The 24,264-nt window shown below is 35.7% G+C and overlaps 1 protein-coding gene across 4 annotated transcripts in view; it reads right to left on the bottom strand.

The window, feature by feature from the left end:
- The window catches only part of LOC129003063 (DNA topoisomerase 2-like), a 62,038-nt gene that overhangs the window by 12,104 nt on the left and 25,670 nt on the right, over positions 1 to 24,264 (bottom strand). For 2 of the 4 annotated variants that reach the window (XM_054431281.1, XM_054431280.1), the window contains exons 10-15: positions 14,816 to 14,927; positions 3,624 to 3,879; positions 3,124 to 3,230; positions 2,526 to 2,698; positions 1,632 to 1,745; positions 508 to 569 (exon numbers count right to left, since the gene is read on the bottom strand). In XM_054431281.1, the coding sequence (XP_054287256.1) occupies positions 508 to 569; positions 1,632 to 1,745; positions 2,526 to 2,698; positions 3,124 to 3,230; positions 3,624 to 3,879; positions 14,816 to 14,927 (824 nt within the window). Of the gene's footprint in view, positions 1 to 507; positions 570 to 1,631; positions 1,746 to 2,525; positions 2,699 to 3,123; positions 3,231 to 3,623; positions 3,880 to 7,655; positions 12,064 to 14,815; positions 14,928 to 24,264 lie in introns of those variants that run through there. The other 2 variants (XM_054431278.1, XM_054431279.1) reach the window with 1 other exon arrangement.

Below are 24,264 nucleotides of genomic sequence, written 5' to 3'. Positions count from 1 at the left end.
TTAAAATCTAAGGACACTAAAAAGTCGATACTGATTGTAGCGTGTGTCTCGTGCCTGTATGCTGGTCGGTTGTACGTACACTTTGACGCGGCACTACAATCTACAGCTAGTGGAGCCACCTGTTCGCTGCAAAATGTAGCGTGAAAATGGTCCGAGTTCCATTCCCGCGCGACGCTACATTCTACGGCGCGCCGTAAAATGTAGCGCGCTGCAGACTGTCGCTAGTGGAGCCACCTTCGTTTGATCGCTGCCTTCCCATTTCTTCAACTGACCAGCTACAATTTGCAGCGCTGCAATCTACGGCAAGTGGAGCCGCGGCCTAAGACAGGTGAGCCCTTCATGAGTTGCATCAAATCTTGCGTTTGGACCTGACTTGTGGCTAGGTCAGGTAGGCGGAAAGGTTGAATAACAGAGAATAATAAAACAGTTGTGAAGATGTAAAATATATTTTTAAATTTAGAAAAATTTATAGATTATGAGGTCATTTGTTTGAGAGAGTCAACTCACCTCTTAATACGTAATTTCTCTCAGTTTGAGACTTGTCCCCATGAATCGCCATGGCTTTGTACCTACAACACAAAAGAAGTTGATCTTGAAACACGTTTTTAAACGTATATGTAATGAAATGTACGATGAGAGACCTTTCAAAACAGTAAATCAGTATTCAGAACAAAGGTGTTTAATACTTGGTGTAAATAATAAAAATACCCCCGCCGCAGCAAACCTGCCTACTAAGCGAATTTCCATTTGTCTTAATTGATTTTCAATTAAATATATTTTAATAACATTAGGTTTAACGAGTACCTAGGTTTGCTGCTACAAGGAAACTAATAAAGTGTGTTTTTTTGTAAAATATTGATAGCTTAGTACAAAATAAATAAATTTGATCAAAATACAAAATATATCCATATACAACAATTTACAATATTCTCCATAAGAATAACATGGGAATTTTAAATTTACAATTTTTTTAATTTTCTCCTTTACTATTAATCGAACAATAATACTTTTATATACTAAATTAATTGTTTTTTTAAGCTCTTTAAAAAGGTCTAAAGAGAAATTGGGAACTTTTGTGTTTTGAGGGTCAAAAGTGAGAAAAACCAATTTTTACCCCATAAAACCCCCCGTAAAGCCCCGTTCCCATGGTCCGATCATGCTGGTTCGCGAACTCATTCAAGTTTATCCCGCTTTACACCTTTAAACCAAATTTCATCAAAATCGGACAAAAATTACTCAAGTTATCGCGTTCACGGACGTATATATATATATATATATATAAAAAAGTCTATATATATATACATATATAAAAATTTGAACGAATGGTGTTATTGGCCTCTGGGGAAATCAAAATGAAAAAGTAAATCGGTCCCGGGTCTAGGTCTTACCGTGCCACCTACGGTTATAGCTACTTCCCTATAGGGAAATTCGCTAAAAGTTAAAGTGCAAATATTTTGTTTATATAACTATTTTTTACATATTGTTTATACTTGTCTCTACTTTGAATGATTTTAAAAACCTACTTGACTTTTGAGTGGTACTGTGTTGAGTACTCATAGAATTTGACAACACATTTAAAAAAATATTTTTGTAAGTATAAACATAAAACATGATTAACTTATATTACTCACCCCTGTCTTGAAATAAACCTCGCAACCTCATCAACCTTTTGTTTGGTTGCACAAAAAACAATTGTTTTTCCAACATCTTCTTCCGAAAATAGCTTTTTCAACAGGTTTCTGAGCCTGTAAAATATATACATTGGTAAGGATACAAATAAAAAATGCTGTACTGCTTAGGATCTTGTCTTGTAAAAAATATCTTCACTACCTTGATTATTGGGATTTTAATCAACGGTCCAAGCTAAAAAAACCTAATTTTAAATAAGTTAGTCAACTTATCTTGAGTAAAAGTAAGTCAGTAAATTTACATGGCATTTCACCTATCCCACCTTCCAATTATACTAAAATTAAAACACAACCACCCATCTCCGACAGTGAACTGCCTCTTCAGAGGGCCAAACTGACAACACGGTTGAGACCAAAAACAACAATGCATAATATAGTTTTACATTTTGTTTAAATAGCTTCTTTCAGCATTGTGTTATTAAAATTTAAGAAAAGTAAATACAAAATTTTCTAACAACATTATTAAAACATAAATCTACACCTATAATGCAAACACACAATACGGTAAAATATAAAAGATGGTACAGTAAGTGGTAATTTCGATTGGACACTCCAATCATAATCATACCCAATAGGCAAATGGCATTTTGTTTAAACAATTACGTTATTTTGAAATTGAGTTATCAAACATACATTCAACTTATGTGTTTGATACTTACTGTACTAACCAATTCGTACTTCAAACAAACGTGGAAGGTATTTATTATTTGTAATGTATTTGTAAATACAGTTTGTACTCTTCTCAATCATTATTTCTTTGATACCTATCAAATACAGTCTACTGTTATATAAGGATTAAACATTATAAAACATAACAGACACACTGTTTTGACCTACTTATTTTCTTTCTCGTGTTCCTCACAGACTTCCACATGTTGAGTGATGTTGTGATTGGCTGACAGTTCCGTAGAGCCGATGTTGATCTGTACATAATCCTTGAGGAAGTCTTTGGCCAACTGCCTCACCTCCTCGGGCCATGTTGCAGACCACATCAGCACCTGTCTATCTGGCTGTAACAGCAAAACACCCTATGTTTGATTGCATATCTTTTTGCTAGGAACAAAATTATAACAGCAGAAATTTCACCATTCATTACATTTTTGTGATCTGTCTTGTATATAATGTACACGCCGAAGATATTAAAAAACAACTAAAGTATAACAAACAGTTGGCTCTCAATAATCTGAAATTTCATAGTCTGACACACTCGGCAGTAATCCTAAACAACACAATGTATAACTATCACAACTCATAATCCTCATGATCTTAGAGAATGAGGAATCTCTTTTTGTTACGCTTAAAATTATGACAATGGATTTTTCATGTGATAAATCATAACCCTTTATTGCAAAGCACTGGTCCAAATCTTGTACTGTCTAACGCCACAATTCAATGGTTTAACCCTTTCATATTCCTAAAAATTAACAAAACTTACCCTGATCTGCTCCATGATAGCTCTGATCTGGGGTTCAAAACCCATGTCAAGCATTCTGTCAGCCTCGTCCATGACCACATACGTACAGCGCTTCAGATTGGTCACACCTACAAGCAAAAATGCTGATAAATCGGGAGAAACATGATAGAAGAAAACGTAACACAAAGCAATACTCGTCCACTCTGCCAAAGGTCTCCAAGACACAAGAGGTAGCTAAGAGGTAAGCAGGTTTAAGAGTTGACAAACTATGTGGTATTCAGCTTGCTAAATACAATCAACCAATTCAGACAAGTTAAGTTGCCCTTAACCTGCCGTATCTTCCAAATACAAACTTTAGTGGCAAAAGTAGTTGTACCATGGTACCTGCAGTGTTCCATCATACCACACGAAAATATCATGTGACTTGGTACTCAATGGTTCACAGAAAGGGTCAGATAACACTTCCTAAGGTCGGATAATCGGGACTCTAATGTAATTATGTACTACCACAGTCAACTAACCTCGCTCCAGGAAGTCCAGAAGGCGGCCAGGCGTGGCTATCACTAACTCCACACCACGTTCCAACATCTGCGCTTGAGGTCCGCGGCCCGCACCGCCGTACACACAACAAGACTTCAGTCCAGCCGAGAAGTCACGTGCCACTTGTTGTATCTGCTGCGCCAGTTCTCTAGTCGGCGCCAACACTAGTCCGATGGGTCCGTCTCCGGGACGCAACGGTTCTTGATTGTTGATGTGCACTGTAGCTGGTAGGATGTACTGTGTGAACAACACACCAGTGAGGTTGCGTAAAATATAACTTTTAATAGAATCTAAAATACCAAGGCTTTCCATTTAAAAAAAGTGTTAACTTTATTTAAACTGAGGGAAGTCACATGAAAAAGAGAGTTGTTTGAGTATCATTAAGCTGTAATTCATCTTAACCGACCATTTTATATTTGAACTTAGGTCGTCAATAAATTTGGATGGTCAAATCAATATATAACTCTTGCTAGTATAACGTTTATTGTTTTCTTACAAGAAACGTTAAAAAAACTGTGCAAAAATGACAAAAATTGAGCAATTAACAAGTGTGGAGACACAAACAATTTAATTCCTGGAAAACTTTCAGCTATAGTTGTTATCCTTTTTCACCTGAATTCTTTGGTATAATTGCTACTAATCAAAGTAAATAGTAAAAAGAAAAATAAAATAAAAACAACACTAAACATTAGCACAAATAACTTAACCCTAGGAGTGCCCCATGCTTTAATAAAAGGGTATTGTGTATATTTTAACAGAGGTTAATTCTGGTGGAAACATAACACACTACAAAAAATTTGATTTGCAAGCTACTTGATGATTTCTATGTTTTGATGATAAATCAACTCATGATGTAAAATTGAAAGTTGAAAGCTTACATAAAACCTACAGAATACAATATGTATTTTTGTTGAAGTAGTCCTTTATAACAGGCGTCTCCCACCTTTTTCCTTGATGGTTGCATTGTAAGTTTTTGAAGGGAAGGTGTCATATTTCAATATTATTTTTTAAGTCATAATTCAGAGCAGAAAGTTAACCCCCTCCTCATAAACCTATAGAATCGTTAATTAATTAAGAGTTTAATGGTGTTTTTTGGGATTTTCCTTTCTGTTTTTCCTATATTACCTTATACATATAGGCTTTATATAGCTTGTTGGTTAGCTAAAATTCCAGGAAAAAAATGGAAAGTGAGAGACATACTCTACTCATATTTAAACATGGTAGCCAGCTAACATGGAGACTGGGAATTGTACCAGAATTTTGTTTAATGGGAAAAAGACAGTGAATTACACTTGAATCTGGTAAGGTTGGGAGTACCGTCAATTTCTATGACCAATCATCCACTCATTAATGGCGTAATATTCTCTTTTAACGTCGCATGGAAATCACAATCACCTTTGACGAGTGTTGCCACGATCATGGTATTGCCGAGACTAAGTGGTATGGTCACGAGTTTGCCTTGATCTTAGGAGACGATTACGTTTTTGCCGAGACAGCAAGAAAGGGCAATAAGTGTTATCGCATTCACGGGAAACGGTCATGGTATTGACAATACTACCAGAACACAGGTGGTCGTGGAAGAAAAAAAGGTGGCGGGTATTTGCCATAAAAAGAAGTTTATGTCATAGGCCCGCTGGCTGTCTGCGGGCCAGGAGAATTGTGCTCGTGGGCCGGATGTGGCCTGCAGGCCGTAGGTTGGAGACCCCTGCTTTATAATATAAAATCATTGCTCTATGACAAAAACACACAAAGGTAATTATAACATTGTAAAAAAAAAAACACAATAGTAGTAAGAAATAAATTTGAGCAAAAATAATTATTTTAGCCACCAGTGTCGACAATTTGAAAACCATTAATTGAATGCACATCCAATAACAATAAACCATTAATAATTGAACATTACTCAAAAAGTAACATTAAAGATAATTTCAAGTATAAAAACACAAGTTTAAAGAGGTATATCAGCTAACATTCTATAAAACAATGAATTGCCTATTTTTTTACAAAAATTAAGGGACATTTTTAGAGGCACTCCTAAAAGCAAGTTATAAGTGGTTTATTTTCTACAGTAAAAAAATCTTCAACACATTAAACAAAAACATATTTTTAGATTTATTAAAAATATTGTAAAGACATAATGACAGATACTTAGAAGTTATGTATTTAAGAACAGTTTTGTACACAATAGCATTGTTAAGAAGCAGAATACCTACAACAATACAATCAATAGAGAAAATAAAAAAAAAATCTAATTACTCTGATGGTTAAAAAGATAACAAAAGTTGTCTGAAAAGAGACATTGAAAAGAGAACATGATTCAGAAAAAAATTTAAAAATTTAAATTATAAAATTAGATACCATGAAAACATATTTTTTTCAACAAATTAGCTCCTTTTAAGGTACCTCCTGTTTCTTACCTAAAACCTTCTACAGTAGACCCCCTCTTAACCAAGGTCGGTTAAAACGGGCAATCCCTAAAAACTTGAAAAAAATTAAGTACTATGCATTTGGAATTGTATATAATCACTTTTCTGAAGTCATGAGTGTATTATTTACAAAATAAACTACACTTATCTCCCTTTTTCTTAAATTATTGACAATAGAAAAGTCACAAACTAACCCAAAACACTGGAAAGCCAAATACTTTCAGTGGAATAAATTATCGTCGTAGGCCTGAGTCAATGAAAACCCTGTACCTTACTGATGTTTTCCAAATCCATCGTAATACAATACAGAGCGTATTGACGAAATTAAATATAAAAGCAACCATTTTGTTACGAGACAGGATGTTTATTTATATCCTGTAGAGTTTAGTGTATTGTTTTCATTGCTAGCGTGGGAGCGGAAATGCCGACATTTCAAGAGGCAGACAGAACTGCTCTCAAAACAAGATCAGTTAAAACAAACTGTAATATTTTACGAGTGGGGGCGGATAATCCGATAATCAGTTGATGCGAGGTCGGTTAGGAGGGAGTCTACTGTATACAAATTTCCAATTTATTAAGGCCTCCATGTAAAAATGAGAAAATACCAAACTCTAAAGATTTATCTTTGTTAACTTATGGTTTGGCTGTTTCAAAAAATCAACATTAAAATTTGAATACACCAAAATCTGAAATATTTGTAGGCATCAAATCAAATTTTAGATTGTTTTGTAACAAAGAAAAAAGATACTTAAGGGTTACTGATTTTTAAATGTTATGCATTTAATTTTTTTTTCTATCTCTTAAAACCTCTATTTTCCTAATAGACCTAATCATCTATTTTCATAACAAAATTAATCGAGTTTACCAATTATTCAAAAAAGTGTTTGCATAAAATTGTCATTGTTTAGTCTTTTTTGTTTGAATTTTTTTTGTATTTTAAAGTAAACAAACAATAAATTTAAGTAAATGAATGGTTTACCTTACGAGAAAGCCTTGAAAGAGATCCGCTCATCCCACTCCTTGCCTTTGACAGCGTCTTTCAACTTACCACTTCATTTTCCCGACTTCAATGGTCACATCAACTTCCAAATCAATTTGAGATCAAAGGACCTTTGAATTGAATCTTCATCGCTGGCATTTTTTTTACTTTGGTTTGTTATAAACTGGTGTTAAAAAAAAAAAAAAAAAAAAAAAAAAAACAGAGCTTTAAGCTGCATTACAATTTTTTTTTAAATTTTTACTAACATTCCTTTAAACATTGGAACTAGAAAAATGTGAAAACTTCTATTTTATGGAGAGAAAAAGCTCAATGTGTAAACAAAATTTTGTTAAAAGAAACGATTTATAGGTTTAAAACACTAGCTTAACTTGATTTTACAATATTTACTTTTTTCTGTAAAATCTTAAAATCAATCTTTAAAGTTCATTATAGAAATTTAATTAATCTTAGGCTACAGAAAGCAATAATATTTATTTACATCAATTACAATAGCATTTGAGTATTTACATACTTATGAGAGGGACACTGTGTTCAAAATTATAGACCAGTTAAACAATAATATTTGGACTGAAATACTGTGTAAACAATTTTATTTATACCAAGTAGTTCAAGGATAATTTTTAACTTCATTATATTCTTTCCTATGGAGACCAGTAAACATAGTTTGATTGAATTGACAAGCCTCTTGAACAATATTTCAAATGGAAGGCTATATAATAATGGGGGTTTTCTTGCAATGTGGGGGGATTTAAAACACTAACTATTTATTTGTACACAAAAATTTAATACACCTATACTACAAAAGTACAAATTTTACTACTTTTACAAAACGTATGTACAATTTGACATGGAAATGTTCCATGAATACTGGTAACTTTGATTTGGTACAAATCTCAATGATAATTTCTCATATCTAACTGGTTTTAATTTAAACGTTATTGACACTGCATTTTAAATGCTTAGTTTCACAAAAAACATTTAATAAAGGCCTTAATAATAATTTACAGTAATAAGTACTTTTTCAATATTTTTCAATTAGCCAAGAGAGCATTTTAAGTACCATTATTTTATGGACCGAAGCTTCAGAATTGGGGATTTAAATCCATACAATAAGTTAATTATGAAGGAAAAAATACTAACGTGAAGGATCAAGTTTTTAACAGCTGATAAAAAACTATGATACTCATTTCATTTCAATCATTGGTTTGGCGTTGAGACGGCAAGCTATACGGACTTATTCAAATTTATTTATCGTTGCATCCATATTTAGGATTAGTGAGGAGCGTTTAAGTATCCTTCACCTCAATTAAGATTCATCTTAAACAGATAGGACCTACCTAGATAGGACCAAAAGTACTGATACCTAGTTTGCTTGTGTCTGGGGGCAGTTACATGTATGTTTTATTTTTTAATTTATGTGTGTTGTTTTGTTTGTTTGTCATTCGTTTTTCTACTGTTGCCTTCTATTTCATCTAATTTGTTCCATATAGCATCAAGGTCTTCTTTCCAGATATCCTTTGCTGATTTTTCTTCAAGGGCTGCAAGTTCAACTTTCTTCTGGTCACAGTCCTTCAACAATTCATTGTTCCTTTCTTTTGATAATGACCATAAGCTCATGCCAAGGAGATATTCAAAGTTTGGTCCACTTTCCTCATTATCTGTCGAAATCGCCTTATTATCTTGCGATAATTTCCAAGACTTAACGGGGTCTGAGTCGTATCCTCTCTCAATCAATTCATCAATTATTGCTTTCCTATTTTTATTTTCTATTGTAAGATTTCCATTGCATTTCTCAGTAACAAACCTCGCTTGATTAATAAGTTTTTTTGCTTCAGCATCCAACAGACTGGTCAGGTATGCTTTTCTTTTCTCATAGTATTCCAAACGAATTGCGAAAAACTCTTTTAAAATGGTTTTTACATTATCGTATCTCTTCAGAACACTGTTACGATCAAAAAGGCACATACTTGAGATGGTTATGTTGGACTGCAGCTTAAAGAATTTGTGTAGCCCTTCACTGTAGTTCAGTTCCTTGAGTTTTTCAGGTGATAGTTTGATTACAAACCGCACCGATGTGTCTGTGTTATATTCCTTGTAGCTATTGATAATGGATGGTTTCTTATCACCATCTCCGTTCAGCATTACTTCCAGCACTGACTCTTTATAAGCCTGAGTCCATGTACCAACAGGCAGTTCGGTGATCTCCACTGTATCAGGTTTTACTACAGAAATATTACCCGTGCAGACATAACTATCTTTAGTAAAAACTTTGATATTTCCTTGAAAATCTTTGTACCAAGGTATTAGCTTAGTTGGCTCCTTTCCATCCATCATATTCCTAATAGCTGTGATGATATCTCTAGGATTATAGTTAGGTATTTTAGTCATCCAACCTGTTCCGATACCACTTGCACCATTCACCAACACTATCGGAATCACAGGGACATAAAACATTGGCTCGATGCTTTGATTGTCTTCTTTTAAATAAGTAAGGAGGGGATCATCATGCGGGTGAAAAATCAGTCTGGTTAAAGGACTCATCATTGTGAATATGTATCTAGGGCTAGCAGCATCTTTTCCTCCTTGTAGTCTTGTACCAAACTGACCTATAGGTTGAAGCAAGTTTATGTTATTACTGCCGACAAAGTTCTGGGCCAAGTTGACGATAGTTAGCATGAGAGACACTTCGCCGTGATGGTAAGCAGATTGTTCAGCAACAGAACCCGCCAGTTGTGCTACTTTGATTTCACGCTTGTCACTGCGTTTCAAACATGTGAAAAGAACCTTTCTGGACCCAGGCTTCAACCCATCGACTAAATTGGGAATAGACCTTTCATTGTCAAGATTGCTGAATAGTACAAGTTCTTTGTTGACAAAATCTTCATACGTAACATCCTTAACTGTTTTAGTATACAAATAGTCTTCTGGAATACCATCTTCTGTTCTCTTTTTGCTTCTTGCCATCCAGTCAGTGAGCCATTCTTTCCGAGCTTCTACCATTTTTTTGCTGAAAGCCATTTCAATTTGTTTATCATCATTGACACCTCCGTATCTGAACATTATTCGATGACGTCCCAAATCTGAGAAATATTCTTTGGCTTCTTTTGATGTAGATGTACCTAATCCTTTATAATATTTAACCTTATATAGGTGTAAATTTTTTACACCCTTTTTCCACTCATCGAATTCAGCTAATGAATAAAAAGACAAAGTTTGTGTTCCTTTTGAGGCCTTGATGATTGGGGTGATGAATTCTTCGAGGAATTGAAGCTTTAATAATGATGGCCAATTGGAATGGATAAAATTGATTATCAATCCTTTAATGTGGGAACCATCTTGGTCTTGATCTGTCATTATCATTAATTTACCATACCTTAAACTCCTCAAATCATCGACTGTCTTGTAAACCTTTTTGTATTGCAAACCAGTAATTTTAATAATGTTGTTTATTTCTTCATTTTCCAGTATTTGCTTGTGAGTAGCTTCTCGTACATTGAGCAACTTGCCTCTGAGGGGAAATACACCGTATTTATCTCTTCCAATGACTCCAAGACCTGAAACAGCTAGGGATTTGGCTGAATCTCCTTCTGTCAATATCAAAGTGCAATCCAGTGACTTGCTTGTTCCTGCATCATTTGCATCTTCTAGTTTGGGTATTCCTTTCAGTTTGTTCTGTTTTTTACCACTCAAAGCCCTCTCAAGTTGACTTTCCTGCTCGAATTTAGCCCAAGATTGAACAGTTTCAATAATACCGGACTTGGTAATTTCTTTGATGAACTTTAAAGAAAGACTACACTTAGAGCCAAAACTTTTGGGTTGAAGTGTCATGGTTTCCTTTGTTTGGGAATCAAATGTCGGGTTAACAATAAGACAGTTGATGAACAGCCACATGTGGTTTTTGATTTGGTAAGGCTTCACATCTACTCCTCTTTTCTTCTGTTTGAAAACCTCCATGAGCTGTTTGGTGATCAGTTCAGCTACAAGATCTACGTGACGACCACCTTTGGTGGTTGCGATGCTGTTGACAAAACTCATGTGGCGAAATCCATCAGGAGATACAGCCATAGCAACCTCCCACCGATCATTGACTCTCTCATAAACTATCTTTGCTTGGTTGTCGTTTAAATCTTTTTTCGTCTTTACAAACAACTGAACGTAATCTTTAAAATTTGTCACAGGTATAAGATTTTTATTTAGATACACTTGAACTCCATTAGTAGAAGCTGCAACATCGTAAGCTCTTCTCTTCATCAAATCTAGAATCCCTTCATCCAATTTGTTCATTTTGAATTTGCGAAGATCTGGATAAAATGTTACTTTGGTGTAATCTTCGTCTGCACTTGGCGTTATTATAGGTTCTGTTTCCACTGACATGTTATTTTTCCAAGTTTGTTTAAAACAAAGTTTATACTCAGAGCTGCAAGTTTCAACAGTAAACTCTGAGCTGAAAATATTGCACAGTTTTGCTCCAAAGCCATTCCTTCCACCCGTTACTTTCTGCTCCTCATCATTGTAGTTAGAGGATGTAAGGAGATGTCCAAAGATTAACGTTGGAACATACATTTTCTCGCTTTTATGCACCACCACAGGGATCCCCCTACCGTTATTCCATATTGAAACCATATTTTTCTTAGCATCTATATCTATTTTGATACAATTTGTTTTAGGATCTCGCTGTTTGTTATCAGCAGCATTTACCAGAATCTCATCAAAGATTTTGTACAAGCCAGGGACATAAGTGATTTCTTTCTGTGTCATCGCTTTGGTTCCAGGGTCATACACCCACATTGTTTCTGTGACTGGTTCCACAGATCCTATATAAGAATCAGGTCTCAGTAAAATGTGTTCTTCTGGGGACTTCTTCTGATACATTTGTTCAATGCTGATTTCTTTGTCTTTATCATCGCCACTTCCAGAATTTCCACCATTTGAGTTTTTCCTTTTTTTACTAGCCATGTTTGAGAACTGCCTGATAATTGGCTTTGACAGTGACGGCTGGAAGAAACAAATTGTCGGATACAATTCCACAAGGTAAAAAAATCAGAGATAATGATCAATGAATTGTCTTGACACTTCTCCTCCCCCTTAGTGATATAAAATATTGATCTTTTCTTCTAAATTGAACTTTTTTTATTGGTTTTTGTAAATAAGTAGGTTGATTGAGACATACTATAGGCATTGAAGTTGGCTTAGCTCAACTGTTTCCTACAAAAAGATTTGCTTTGGACATCTCTTTTGAAAACTAATGTAAACACATGATCGTCTTGTGACAAATTTCTTCTTTTTGTTGGTCTATCTTCGTCTTGCATTATGCTATACATTATAAGCTTCTTTTAAAAATGTTGGAGCGTTCTTTTTAACATTACTCTTGTTTCTTAATTTGTATATTGTTAAAAAAGTCACTGCCAAAGTTCAAGCTACTTCCTGTGCTTTCTGAACCAACGATAGCACATGAAAAACATTCATACTAACGAATGGTAGCCTATTTATCCAATATTTGTTTTATATATAGTCTCTAGTTTGCCTGCTTAGCAGATTTAAATTACTTTGTAATCAATGGCTAAATGAGCTTCTAGCCAAGCATGGGTTGCATTATAATTGAATTGTTCAGGCCTTACTTTTATTGTTTTTTTTACCGTAAAAACACATTAACGTCATTAATTTATTTATTGCCTATCTATAAATTCATTTTATTTGGAAACAATTACTTCACACAGTGGGAACATTCAGTGTAACGAAAGCTATTGTTCACCTGATAGGCTACTGTATCTTTTCTTCCTGGAGAAGAAATGTTTGATAGAATAAAATATAACCATGGCCTGATTGGCCATGTACGTTGATTGCAATTTTTTCAAAAATTTATTGATTACACAATTTAGAAATGTTTATAACCCTTGTAACATATAAACACTAGCTAATTATTTCCTATCCCAATATAAAATGTCATTAATTTATAGTCCAAGTTATATTTTAATCTAAATTTTCATCAAATTTTATCTAAAATGGCTTATAAACTGAACACAGTCAGACTTAAATTTAATTTAAAAGCCAAACCATTATATATGCATTTTATTATATGACATTTGCATATTTTTGTGATAATAAAATCACCAGTAGCTTCTCCAGAGAGAAATATTGTGTTGATTGTGTTTTGTTGAGCTCTGATGCACAAGCTCTGAGTAGAAAACTCTTAATTGGGTCTCTTAGCCTTTTTATAATTTATACATTGATATAATGATTATTAGCCTATATCCTAATTGTTAAAAGATCAAGTTTAAAAAAACATTTTAATGGTCAAAACTATATTTTTGTACTAAATCATCTAGACGACAACAAAAACTATTCAATTCACTTAAAAGTTTTAAAAGAAAGAAATTACGAATGGTATGGTCACTTAAAGTTCAACTAGCCCTATTTATCCATATAATCTTTTTACTATTTTATTTTGTATAGCCTAGTCAACTTTGCTTTCTGTTAAAAAATATTTAATTTGCGATTACAAAAGTGCCCTAGTAGTATTTTACACTTGAATTTGTAAACATTTTTTTTTTTTGTAGAAGGAAAGCCATTTTTAACATAATGAGCATTTTATAGTCCGTGAAAAGAAATGGTTTTGATTCATGCGTATGTTGAGTTGAAAATTAAACTACGTCCACAAACTATGTTAAAAATGTTAAACTAGTTTGCTAATGATTCGTTTTGTGATGATTGATATATAAAATATCCGTGACACTACTAAGTGGCTCAAAATACGGTTGACAAATTAAATACATTTAATGAATTTATACAGTTTAGTTATCTATATTACTCAACTCCATTTTTACAACAAATAAATTCCCCCTTGTTAAATCCCACAAAACAAAAAATAACACTGGCCAGAAAGGTTCTAGATCCACTTTGGATTGCTTAAAATTTAGCTGCACAGATTTTGTTTTTAGAGATTTCACATGGGGGAGGAGAGCCCATGACTAGTTTAGTACAGCCAAACCATAAGAAATTATAAGCTAGCTTGAAACATGCACAGTCCTAAAATACTTAATGAATTCCAAAACATGCTTATTGACTTCAACAATATAAATATAAACGACCATGTCACAACCGTACGTTGTGTAGGCCTATAAATAATATTGATTATTACTTCAAGTTGTTATTCTTTCCCAGTTTCCATTGAACTTGATTATTTTAGGTAACTAGAGTGGAATATTTGTAAAAAATAATTTAAATATTTTAGTCTTTATGACTTGTAGAATGAAGATAAAAATGTCTTCCCTGGAAAAGAAGGGGAAACTATAAAAAAATTATACCTATGTAAAATTGGGGAGGGATAACAACTTGATGAGTTCCTTACTTGATAGAAGACCGTAAAAGGTTTCCAACACAAAACCACACACGATAAACAAAAGTAAGCTAATTGGCACATATCAATAAACTGGCAAATACACAAAAAAATTTTCTGAAATGAAATCTTGAGTTTAGAAACTACACACAAAAATGATGTGTGTGCAATTTAACAAATGTTGTAGAAAATATAAAAGTTTCAGGTTCATTGAAGGAAGTATTTCATTATTTAGTAAAAAATATAATGCATTCTAAACTTGCAACTGGTACTGTATTAAAATTTTTAATATTTAAAACTGTAGGTGCAACACAGTATCAACTAATGCCACTTTACCATGGATGATTTTGCTGTTGGAAACCCTCTAAATCTATAAAGCTTAGTTTTTAAAATCTCTTGTCGACTACTCACCCCCAAAGTTTTCCCTGAACCTGTTTGTGCAACACCAACCATATTAAGGCCACTCATAGCTATTGGCCAACCAACCGCCTGGATTGGTGTCGGATTATCAAAGCCAATTTTACTGAAACAAGCAACAAATATGAAATAAAACTGAAACTGTCAAAAATTTCATGATGGACAAAAGTGATTTCTCACCAATAAATCAAGACATTAAATGTCTCGTCTATTGTACATGAAATTTGGTTGCCTCCCCCCCCCCCCCAAGAAATAACTGAAATTTAAAAACTTAACAACTTAACAATGTTTTGGTTTAAATATTCTTTGCCAGACTACACAGTAAGCAGCTTCTTTCCAGAAAGTTGTTTACAGAAAGGGACTGGTGAAGTCAGCCAGAGTATGGTAAACTTACGGGTCACTTTTGGAATACGCTACAACAATGCTATAATGTTGACGGAGCTATCTCCCCCCTTCCTCAGCACGTACAGACTTGTCTACCGCAACAATGCAAATGGTGTTGGTGTGAATCACTTTGATTGGCTACAGTGATGTAGCCAGGATTTAAAAATAGGGGGGGTCAACCGACCGGGGGACCAGGTAAAAGGGGGGTTAGGGAAAAAATTTAAAAATATAGGCCCTAAAACGATCTTGTTTAGCTCTCTTGGCATTGAAAATAATCAACCCCAACGTCAATACAGTATAATTATATAATTTTACATTTAATTTAACAAAAAAAATATTATATTTAAGACCGGAAGGGGGGGGGTCCGGACTCCCAGGACCCCCCCTCCTGGCTACGTCACTGTTGGCTAGCACCATCGTGTGGAGTGATCATTTACTTATTAACCTTTATTGGAAGTTGCATTAGAATGGATAATATTGTGAAATTCTATAAAATAATAGTGTAGCTAAGTAAGAAAAAATAGGCTCAAATCTGCTGTCTGATAATATAAAATACCCCCGCCGCAGCAAACCTGCCGTCTAAGCGAATTTCCATTTGGCCGAATTGATTTTCAATTGATCTATTTAAATAACATTAGGTTTAACGAGTACCTAGGTTTGCTGCTACAAGGAAACTAATAAAGTAGTGTGTTTTTAGTAAAATATTGATAGCTTACTATAAAATAAATAAATTTGCCAAGTTTGATCAAAATATATCCATAAACAAGCAAACTACAACATTTTACAATATTCTCCATAAGAATAACATGGGAATTTTAAATTTACAATTTTTTTAGTTTTCTCCGTAACCAATAACCGTACAAAAACACTTTGATATACTGAATTGTTTGTTTTTTTAAGCTCTTTAAGAAGGTTTAGAGAAAAATTGGGAAATTTTGTGTTTTGAGGGTAAAAAGTGAGAAAAACCAATTTTTACCCCATAAAACCCCCCATAAAACCCTGTTCCCATGGTCCGATCATGCTGGATCGCGAACTCATTCAAGTTTATCCTCAGTGTTGGGAAGTAGCGCGCTACAAGTAGCGACGCTACAGTAGCGCGCTACTTTTTTTGTAGCGTTAGCTGTAGCTACGCTACTTTTAAGATTTTGTAGCTTTAGCTGTAGCTAGCTACATTTTTAAAGTAGTTGTAGCGGAATTTTAGCTACTTTTCTCGCTACATTAACATTTGTTTGAGATAGTGATTTTTATCATAACCTCAACCTTACGTGAAACAACCTCTTTCCAACTGAGATTTTCAAAAAAATTAGGCCTACTTTCTCGGCTTCAAACAGCTGGTTGCAGCCGTTTCATTCCCTATTACAACGTTGTGTGGACATAGAGGCCATTAAATGAGTGTTATCCACATTTTTGGCTCTCATTTCCTTAATTTATTACTCTATGATTACTGTCAGATAAAATAAAATCGCTAGATGCAGACGACGTTTAAACGGTACCGGTGACAAGAGAAGCTATTGAATTGAATTGAATGCTTGCAAGTGATTGACAGGACACAGGGGAATTAGTAATCAATTTAGTTTCTTTATTATATCGATAATGCTTCAACTTGGGGTTTAATGGAAACCAACACACCTTGAAATAATGATAAAGCTGGTCTATCAACCTTTGCTTCAGCTGTTGATTGTGGTTTATCATCACAAGCCCTTCCTTGGTTAGATTACGAAGATTTTTCAAAGGTTTACTAAATTAGCAAAGAGGAAATTACCTGATGAGATTTAAGATATGCCTAGACTACATGATAATTAATTGTAATGAAAAAATCTTCATATAACATGAAACTTACATTGAAAAAATAACATAGTTTGCTCCTGCTAACAGCTCTTGTATATGACTGAGGCTATGGTTTAAGACGAATACCAAGTTCAATTATTATGAATATATCTGTTTAGTCCTTGCAAGAACAAGCCTACTATAGCCAACTTGTTACATAGCCAAGTAGGCCTACATGTTATTTTTACTTTACAAATTTCATCATGTTTAAATTAAAAGCCGATTTCAGGATAAGTTGCTGAATACTGTTTTCTCTACCAACTAGGTTGAAGCACAATTTGTCCTATGCATAATGACAATAAAGGACGATTTCTTGACATTGAAAAGTGTTATTCGTAGAATAAGTAATTTATCACTTTAAAAGTTATAGCAATGTTGTTTTTAACATTAAAAGTAAAGAAAGGCAATAAACTCCAATTTCAGTAGGCTAGGCTCTGTAACACAAAAAGTATTTTTAAATAATCTTTTTGCAGTTTTATTGGTCTTAATTGTTGATATAAAGCATCTATAAATGAATCTATATTAAATTAATAAAATTAGCTTTTAAAATATAGTTTGGTTGTATGTCCTTTGAACTTAATGAAAATTACATTTTAAGATGCTTAAAAATAATGCAATAGGCCTATTTAAAAATAATTACTAAATATGATGGGATACCCAACTATTTGGTTCTGTTGTTCTAATGTTAGGTTTATAATGCCAACAAATTAAATACAATCTAGGAATAATTTGTTTTCCAAGTAATGTTAGATACAATACTGACATTTTTTTAAATGTTTGTTCAATAAAAATGTAGTTGCAATTAATTTTACATTTACCTAATGTGCGTGGAATAAAAGTTAACGTCATTGGAAAAGTAGCTAAAATTGTAGCTGTAGCTACATTTCATTGTAGTTGTAGTTGTAGCTAGCTACTTTTTCGGAACTGTAGCTGTAGCTGTAGCTAAGCTACTTTTTTGGAAATGTAGCAGTAGTTGTAGCTAGCTACATTTTAAAAGTAGCTTCCCCAACACTGTTTATCCTGCCTTACACCTTCAATCCAAATTTCATCAAAATCGGATAAAAATTACTCAAGTTATCGTGTTCACGGACACATATATCTATACTATTATAAAAAAGAGGTGGTGTCTGTGTGTATGGGAAAAGTAAACGCGAAAACTACTGGTCGGATCGGGCTGAAATTCGGCATGATGATAGCTCATATTCCCGATTAACATATAGGCATATTTTTATCCCAAAAATCCTTCCGGGCTTCGCCCCAGTGGCTCTGGAGCAAAGGTTCCCATGTTAACCTTATGAGAAATGGAATTAATGAATCTTAACAGCTGTTTCAATTAAACAAGTTGGTTCTGTTCTATGATTTTCAATAGCATTAAAGTTACAAGGATTACCAACAGGGTGCAGCACTAGCATTATTTCTTTTACATTTATGACAACAGCTAATTTGCAACCAAAAGGTGAGTGAGCGTAGCGAACGAACTTCAACCTGGAGGCGAGTGAGCGTAGCGAACGAGCTAACCTGAAGACAAGTGAGCGTAGCGAACGAGCTAACCTGAAGGAAAGTGAGCGCAGCGAACGAGCTCCAACCTAAAGGTGAGTGAGCGTAGCGAACGAACTTCAAAAAGAACCGAAATTTCTTAAACCATGTCCTCACTCATAACTGCTATAAGCATTTGATACTTATATGCCAACCCTGTACGAAGGACGGGTACTCTGCTAGTATATATATAAATCTATATATATACCTATATATATATATATATATATACTAGCTGACCCGGCGAACTTCGTATCGCCTAAGTTATAGGTTTCCCCTAAGACAGACCGATGGAAAGAAAGTACCGTTACGTTTAATTTTCAAGATGATCTCGTTCGCATCGCTCAATCACGTCCTGGTTGAAGTTCGTTCGCTACGCTCACTCACCTTTGGGTTGGAGCTCGTTCGCTACGCTCACTCACCTTTAGGTTGGAGCTCGTTCGCTGCGCTCACTTGCCTTCAAGTTAGCTCGTTCGCTACGCTAACTCGCCTCCAGGTTGAAGTTCGTTCGCTACGCTCACTCACCTTTGGGTTGGAGCTCGTTCGCTACGCTCACTCACCTTTAGGTTGGAGCTCGTTCGCTGCGCTCACTTGCCTTCAGGTTAGCTCGTTCGCTACGCTAACTCGCCTCCAGGTTGAAGTTCGTTCGCTACGCTCACTCACCTTTTGGTTGCAAATTAGCTGTTGTCATAAATGTAAAAGAAATAATAGTGCTGCACCCTGTTGGTAATCCTTGTAACTTTAATGCTATTGAACATCATAGAACAGAACCAACTTGTTTAACTGAAACAGCTGTTAAGATTAATTAATTCCATTTCTCATAAGAATAACATGGGAAACTCCAGAGCCACTGGGGCGGAGCCCTTTTAAGAATTTCGAAACGGGAAATAGTTTACGTCCGATTCGCATACCTACAGAATTTACACACCAAATTTCATAACGATCGGTGAAGTCGTTCCGGAGGAGTTTGCAGACAAACACTGTGACACGAGAATTTTATATATTAGATATATATATATACATATATAAAAATTTGAACGAATGGTGTTTTTGGCCTCTGGGGACATTAAAATGAAAAAGTAAATCGGTCCCGGGCCTAAGTCTTACCATGAGACCTACGGTAATAGCTACTTCCCTATAGGGAAATTCGCTAAAAACAGGTAGGTAGGTAAGGGCATCAACTATTGGATACTGAAGTAGACATCCCATATATATGGACCAGCTGTCGCCAAGGTTTTATTAAAAAAGCAAATATGCAGGAGTGTGAGCCAGTCACAGAATGCGCTAGTGTTTAAAATTCTTTTTTACACCTTATATTTTGTTGCTGAAATAGTTGATGGGTTATAACATTTGCTATAGCTCACAATAAGTCTTTCTATCAGTTTGGCTTGGTAAAAAGTTTGTGTATTCATTAGGAATTAGTATTTAATTTAGTAGATCAACATAATCTATTGACTAGGTACAAAGTTCTTCATAAAGAACACTGGCGACAACCTTAACATGGGGATGGAATGTCTTGTAGGTATTAATAGTCAAAGGTATGGGTTAGAGTAGGCTATTAGAAATTTTAAGTGGCAAAATAATATAAATATTAGTAAGGCTATTGTAATATATAATCAAGGCTTAAGAGGACTAGATTGTTTTAACGGTGTTGGCTGCACTGTACCAATGCCGTGACGTCATTGCTACCTACCAGATTGCCCGCTGAACGGCTGTCTAACGTCATCCATGCTAAAAGTAAGTCATGTTCTATGTTGTGCGTTATACCTAAAAGTAGTGCAGTTCTTTATACATTTCATTGGCGCAGTCGGTAATTACGGATTTCTTTCTATGGATTAAAAAGTAAAAATCTTTTCCGCGAGTGTTAATGGGAGACAAAAAGGACAAAGGAAAAGGATCTACTGTGACGAAAATGTCAGGTATTGGGAAGGTGGGAGAGTTTAATCCCCATGAGGAAGCCATTGAGTCGTATTTAATGCGTCTCAAACACTATTTCAAGGCCAATAGTATTGAAGATGGTAGTAAAGTTTCAGTGTTGATTACTGTTCTGGGCCCTAAAATATTAGCAGTTTTGTCAGATATTGTGTCTCCTGACGAGGTGGATAGTAAATCTTATGAAGATTTGTCAAAAGTATTGGTCAAACATTTTTCCCCAAAGAAGTTAGTAGTGGCGGAACGATACATGTTTTATTCCAGGGTACAAAAGCCTACCGAAACTATTTCTGAATTTGTTGTAGCTATCAAGCATTTGTCTAGTACTTGTAAATTTTCTACATTTCTGAAAGATGCCCTTAGGGACAAATTGATTTCTGGAATTAATAATGAGGTGATACGACAAAAATTGTTGTCTGAAGACTTAGATTTTGAAGAAGCTCAGGCTTTGGCTCTCAGGTTGGAACAAGCAGAGAAGCAAACAGGTCTTTTCAGTTCGAAACAGGATGTTAACAGTTTGAGTATGAAACGTGGTAAAAATGTTTTACCTGCTAGCTCTTTTAATAAATCCAATGTAAATGGTTATTTTAAACCAAATATGGGGTTTAATGGGAGGAATAAGTGTTACAGGTGTAATTCAGTGGAACATAAAGCTAATGATTGTCCATATTCTAGTTACAAGTGCAATGCATGCAATATGGTTGGGCATTTGTTCAAGGCTTGTAAGTCCCGAAATAAATTTAACAAGCAGAATTCAAAGTCCAAGAGTGGAAGATTTGCCCCACACAAGGTGCATCATCTTAATTTGGAAGAGGAGGACCCTAGGCCTAGGCCTAACTTGGATATAGTCAAGGAGACTCGGGACTTGTGTTTGTACAATCTAGGCCTATCTGACGGTACAGAAGCTTACAAGGTAAGACTAATGATAGAAGATGTAGTTGTAGAAATGGAAATTGATAGTGGATCAGCAGTATCCGTGTGCCCGTCTGAGGTTTTTGCGGAAAAATTTCCTAATGTGGAATTAAATCATGTAAATTTGAGTTTATTGACATACACTGGTGGGGAGGTGCCTGTGCTAGGCCAAGCTGATGTAACTGTAAAATATAAAGGTCAAGAAGTTATGTTGCCCTTATTGGTTGTGAAAATGTGTCGTAGGAACCAGCCTATGTTGTTGGGAAGGAGCTGGTTGGCCAAGTTGAAACTTGATTGGCGTTCTATTTTTTCAGTAGTATCGGAAGTAGGCCTACAGAGTAGGCCTAGTAATCAAATTAATTTGACTTTGTCTGAGCCTAACCCTGTGAGTAGTGTATCAGGACCTAGTTGTAAGGATCAACTGAGTAGGCCTAAGCTTAGCAGTACAACTGAAGTTGATGTGCAAACGTTGAAAAATAAATATGCTATGGTATTTCAAACGGGAGCTGGAGAAATTAAAGGGGTTACTGCTCACATTATTCTTAAAGACAATGTAGTTCCCAAGTTTTGTAAATATAGGCCAGTGCCTTATAGTTTGAGGGAGAAGGTTGAACAAGAGTTAGACCGAATGGTTAACGATGGAATAGCCTATAGGGTTTCCAGCTCCGAGTGGGCTACACCGTTGGTGACGGTTCCTAAACCAAATGGCGTAAGATTGTGCGCCGATTTTAAGGTAACGTTAAATCCGGTGCTGCAAACAGAGCACTATCCGCTTCCGCAACCGGAAGATATTTTTGCCTCGTTGTCAGGATGTACATACTTTTCAGTAATCGACCTCACAAATGCCTATCAGCAGTTAGCAGTAGCAGAGGAGTCACAACCTTTGTTAACCTTGACTACCCATAAAGGACTTTTTAGATTGAGACGTTTGCCGTATGGGTTGTCGTCCGCACCGGCTATTTTTCAAGCAGTCATTGATCAGATTGTATGTGGGTTACCAGGTACCGTAGCGTACTTGGACGATGTTCTAGTGGGAGGCTCAACACGTGAAGAAGCTTGTAGTAGATTAGAAAATCTGTTTCAGCGTCTGATGGATTATGGAGTTCGGGTTAACGAGAGCAAGTGTAAATTTTTGCAGCCTAAGGTTGAGTATTTAGGCTATGTGGTTTCAGCAACGGGAATCAGCCCCCAGCAAGGGATTGTGTCGGCTATTCGAAATGCCCCGGAACCGAGTAACAAGGATGAGTTAAGGGCCTACATTGGGTTGATTAATTACTATGGAAAGTTTATTTACAATTTGTCATCAAAAATCAGTTGTTTTTATGATCTTTTGAAGAAGGACGTCCCATGGAAGTGGACCAAAGAGTGTTCACGCACTTTTGAGGAAAGTAAGTCATGGGTTCTTGACTCCAATATTTTGGTGCATTATGATGTGTCTAAGCCACTTGTTTTAACGTGTGATGCTAGCCCTAGGGGAGTGTCAGCCATTCTGTCTCATATGGTCGATGGAGAAGAGCGGCCTGTAGCTTTTGCGTCCAAAACTCTTAGCCCTAGTGAGAAAAATTATTCCCAACTACACAAGGAAGCATTGGCGTTGATATTCGGGGTAAAGAAATTCCACAAGTATATTTATGGTCGTAAGAACTGTGTGTTACAGACGGATCATCAGCCGTTAGCGGCAATTTTTGGAACAAAACGTGGTGTACCTAGCCTAGCTGCGGCAAGACTTCAGCGATGGGCTCTTATTCTGGCAGCATACAATTTTGAGGTTAAATATCGAAAAGGGGTTGACTTACCCCACGCTGATGCGTTATCACGTCTACCTCTTCAAGATGATGAATCGTTGGAATTGGAGGATAATTATGTTTCACATGTTGAGTCTTGTGTTCAAGTAATCAATTTCTGCAGTGTGAGTGATGATTCTCCGATTACGTCTTTGGACGTAGGAAGATTGACGGACAAAGATCCATTGTTGTCGAGGGTTCGGGACTTTGTTTTACATGGCTGGCGGGAGGTTCAAAATCCTATGTTGCTTCCATTTCAGAGGAGACGATTGGAGTTGTCAGTGGACAAGAATTGTATCTTGTGGGGAAGTCGGGTGGTGATTCCTGAGATGTTGAGGGAGAACGTTATCCAGATGCTCCATGAACAGCATCCTGGTATAACCCGGATGAAGTTGTTGGCTAGAAGCTACGTTTGGTGGCCAGGTATCGAAAAATCCATTGAGGAGACAGTGGCGTCTTGTTTTGTATGTCAAGGCACGAGAAATGCCAGTCCTAGAGTTCCATTGCATCAATGGCCGTTAGCCACGGAGAGGTGGCGCAGAGTTCACATTGATTTTGCAGAAGATCCCACGTCAAGACAGCAGATGCTCATCCTAGTCGATAGTTACTCAAAATGGATTGAGGTGTTTCTGATGAGCTCTACATCTTCCTCCAAGACTATAGAGAAGCTTCGGACTTTGTTTGCAGCCTATGGTTTGCCCGAAGAATTGGTTTCTGACAATGGTACCTCATTCACTAGTCTCGAATTCCGTGAATTCCTTAGGAAGAATGGTGTCAAATTCACCCTGTCCCCACCCTATCACCCGGCATCCAACGGAGCCGCAGAACGTTCAGTTCAGGAAGTCAAGAAGAGTCTGCTGCGCCAGGTCTTGAGTGAGAAGCGCAGTCAGCCTACTTCTTTACAGCATAAGCTAGATAATTTTCTATTTTCCTATCGCAACACCCCCACTTCAGTGACAGGCGTGAGTCCGGCTGAACTTTTCCTACGCTGGAAGCCTAGAACTCACTTAACAATGTTGAAGCCAAATTTGCTTGATGAGGCCAGGAAGCAACAGGAGTTGCAAAAAC

Source organism: Macrosteles quadrilineatus, unplaced genomic scaffold, assembly GCF_028750875.1.
Source record: "Macrosteles quadrilineatus isolate MER2022 unplaced genomic scaffold, UCM_ALF_1.0 Scaffold_9__3_contigs__length_116548681, whole genome shotgun sequence".
NCBI lineage: Eukaryota > Metazoa > Arthropoda > Insecta > Hemiptera > Cicadellidae > Macrosteles > Macrosteles quadrilineatus.
The sequence above is the reverse complement of the archived record's forward strand: the minus strand, read 5'-3'. Positions and strand labels throughout refer to the sequence as shown.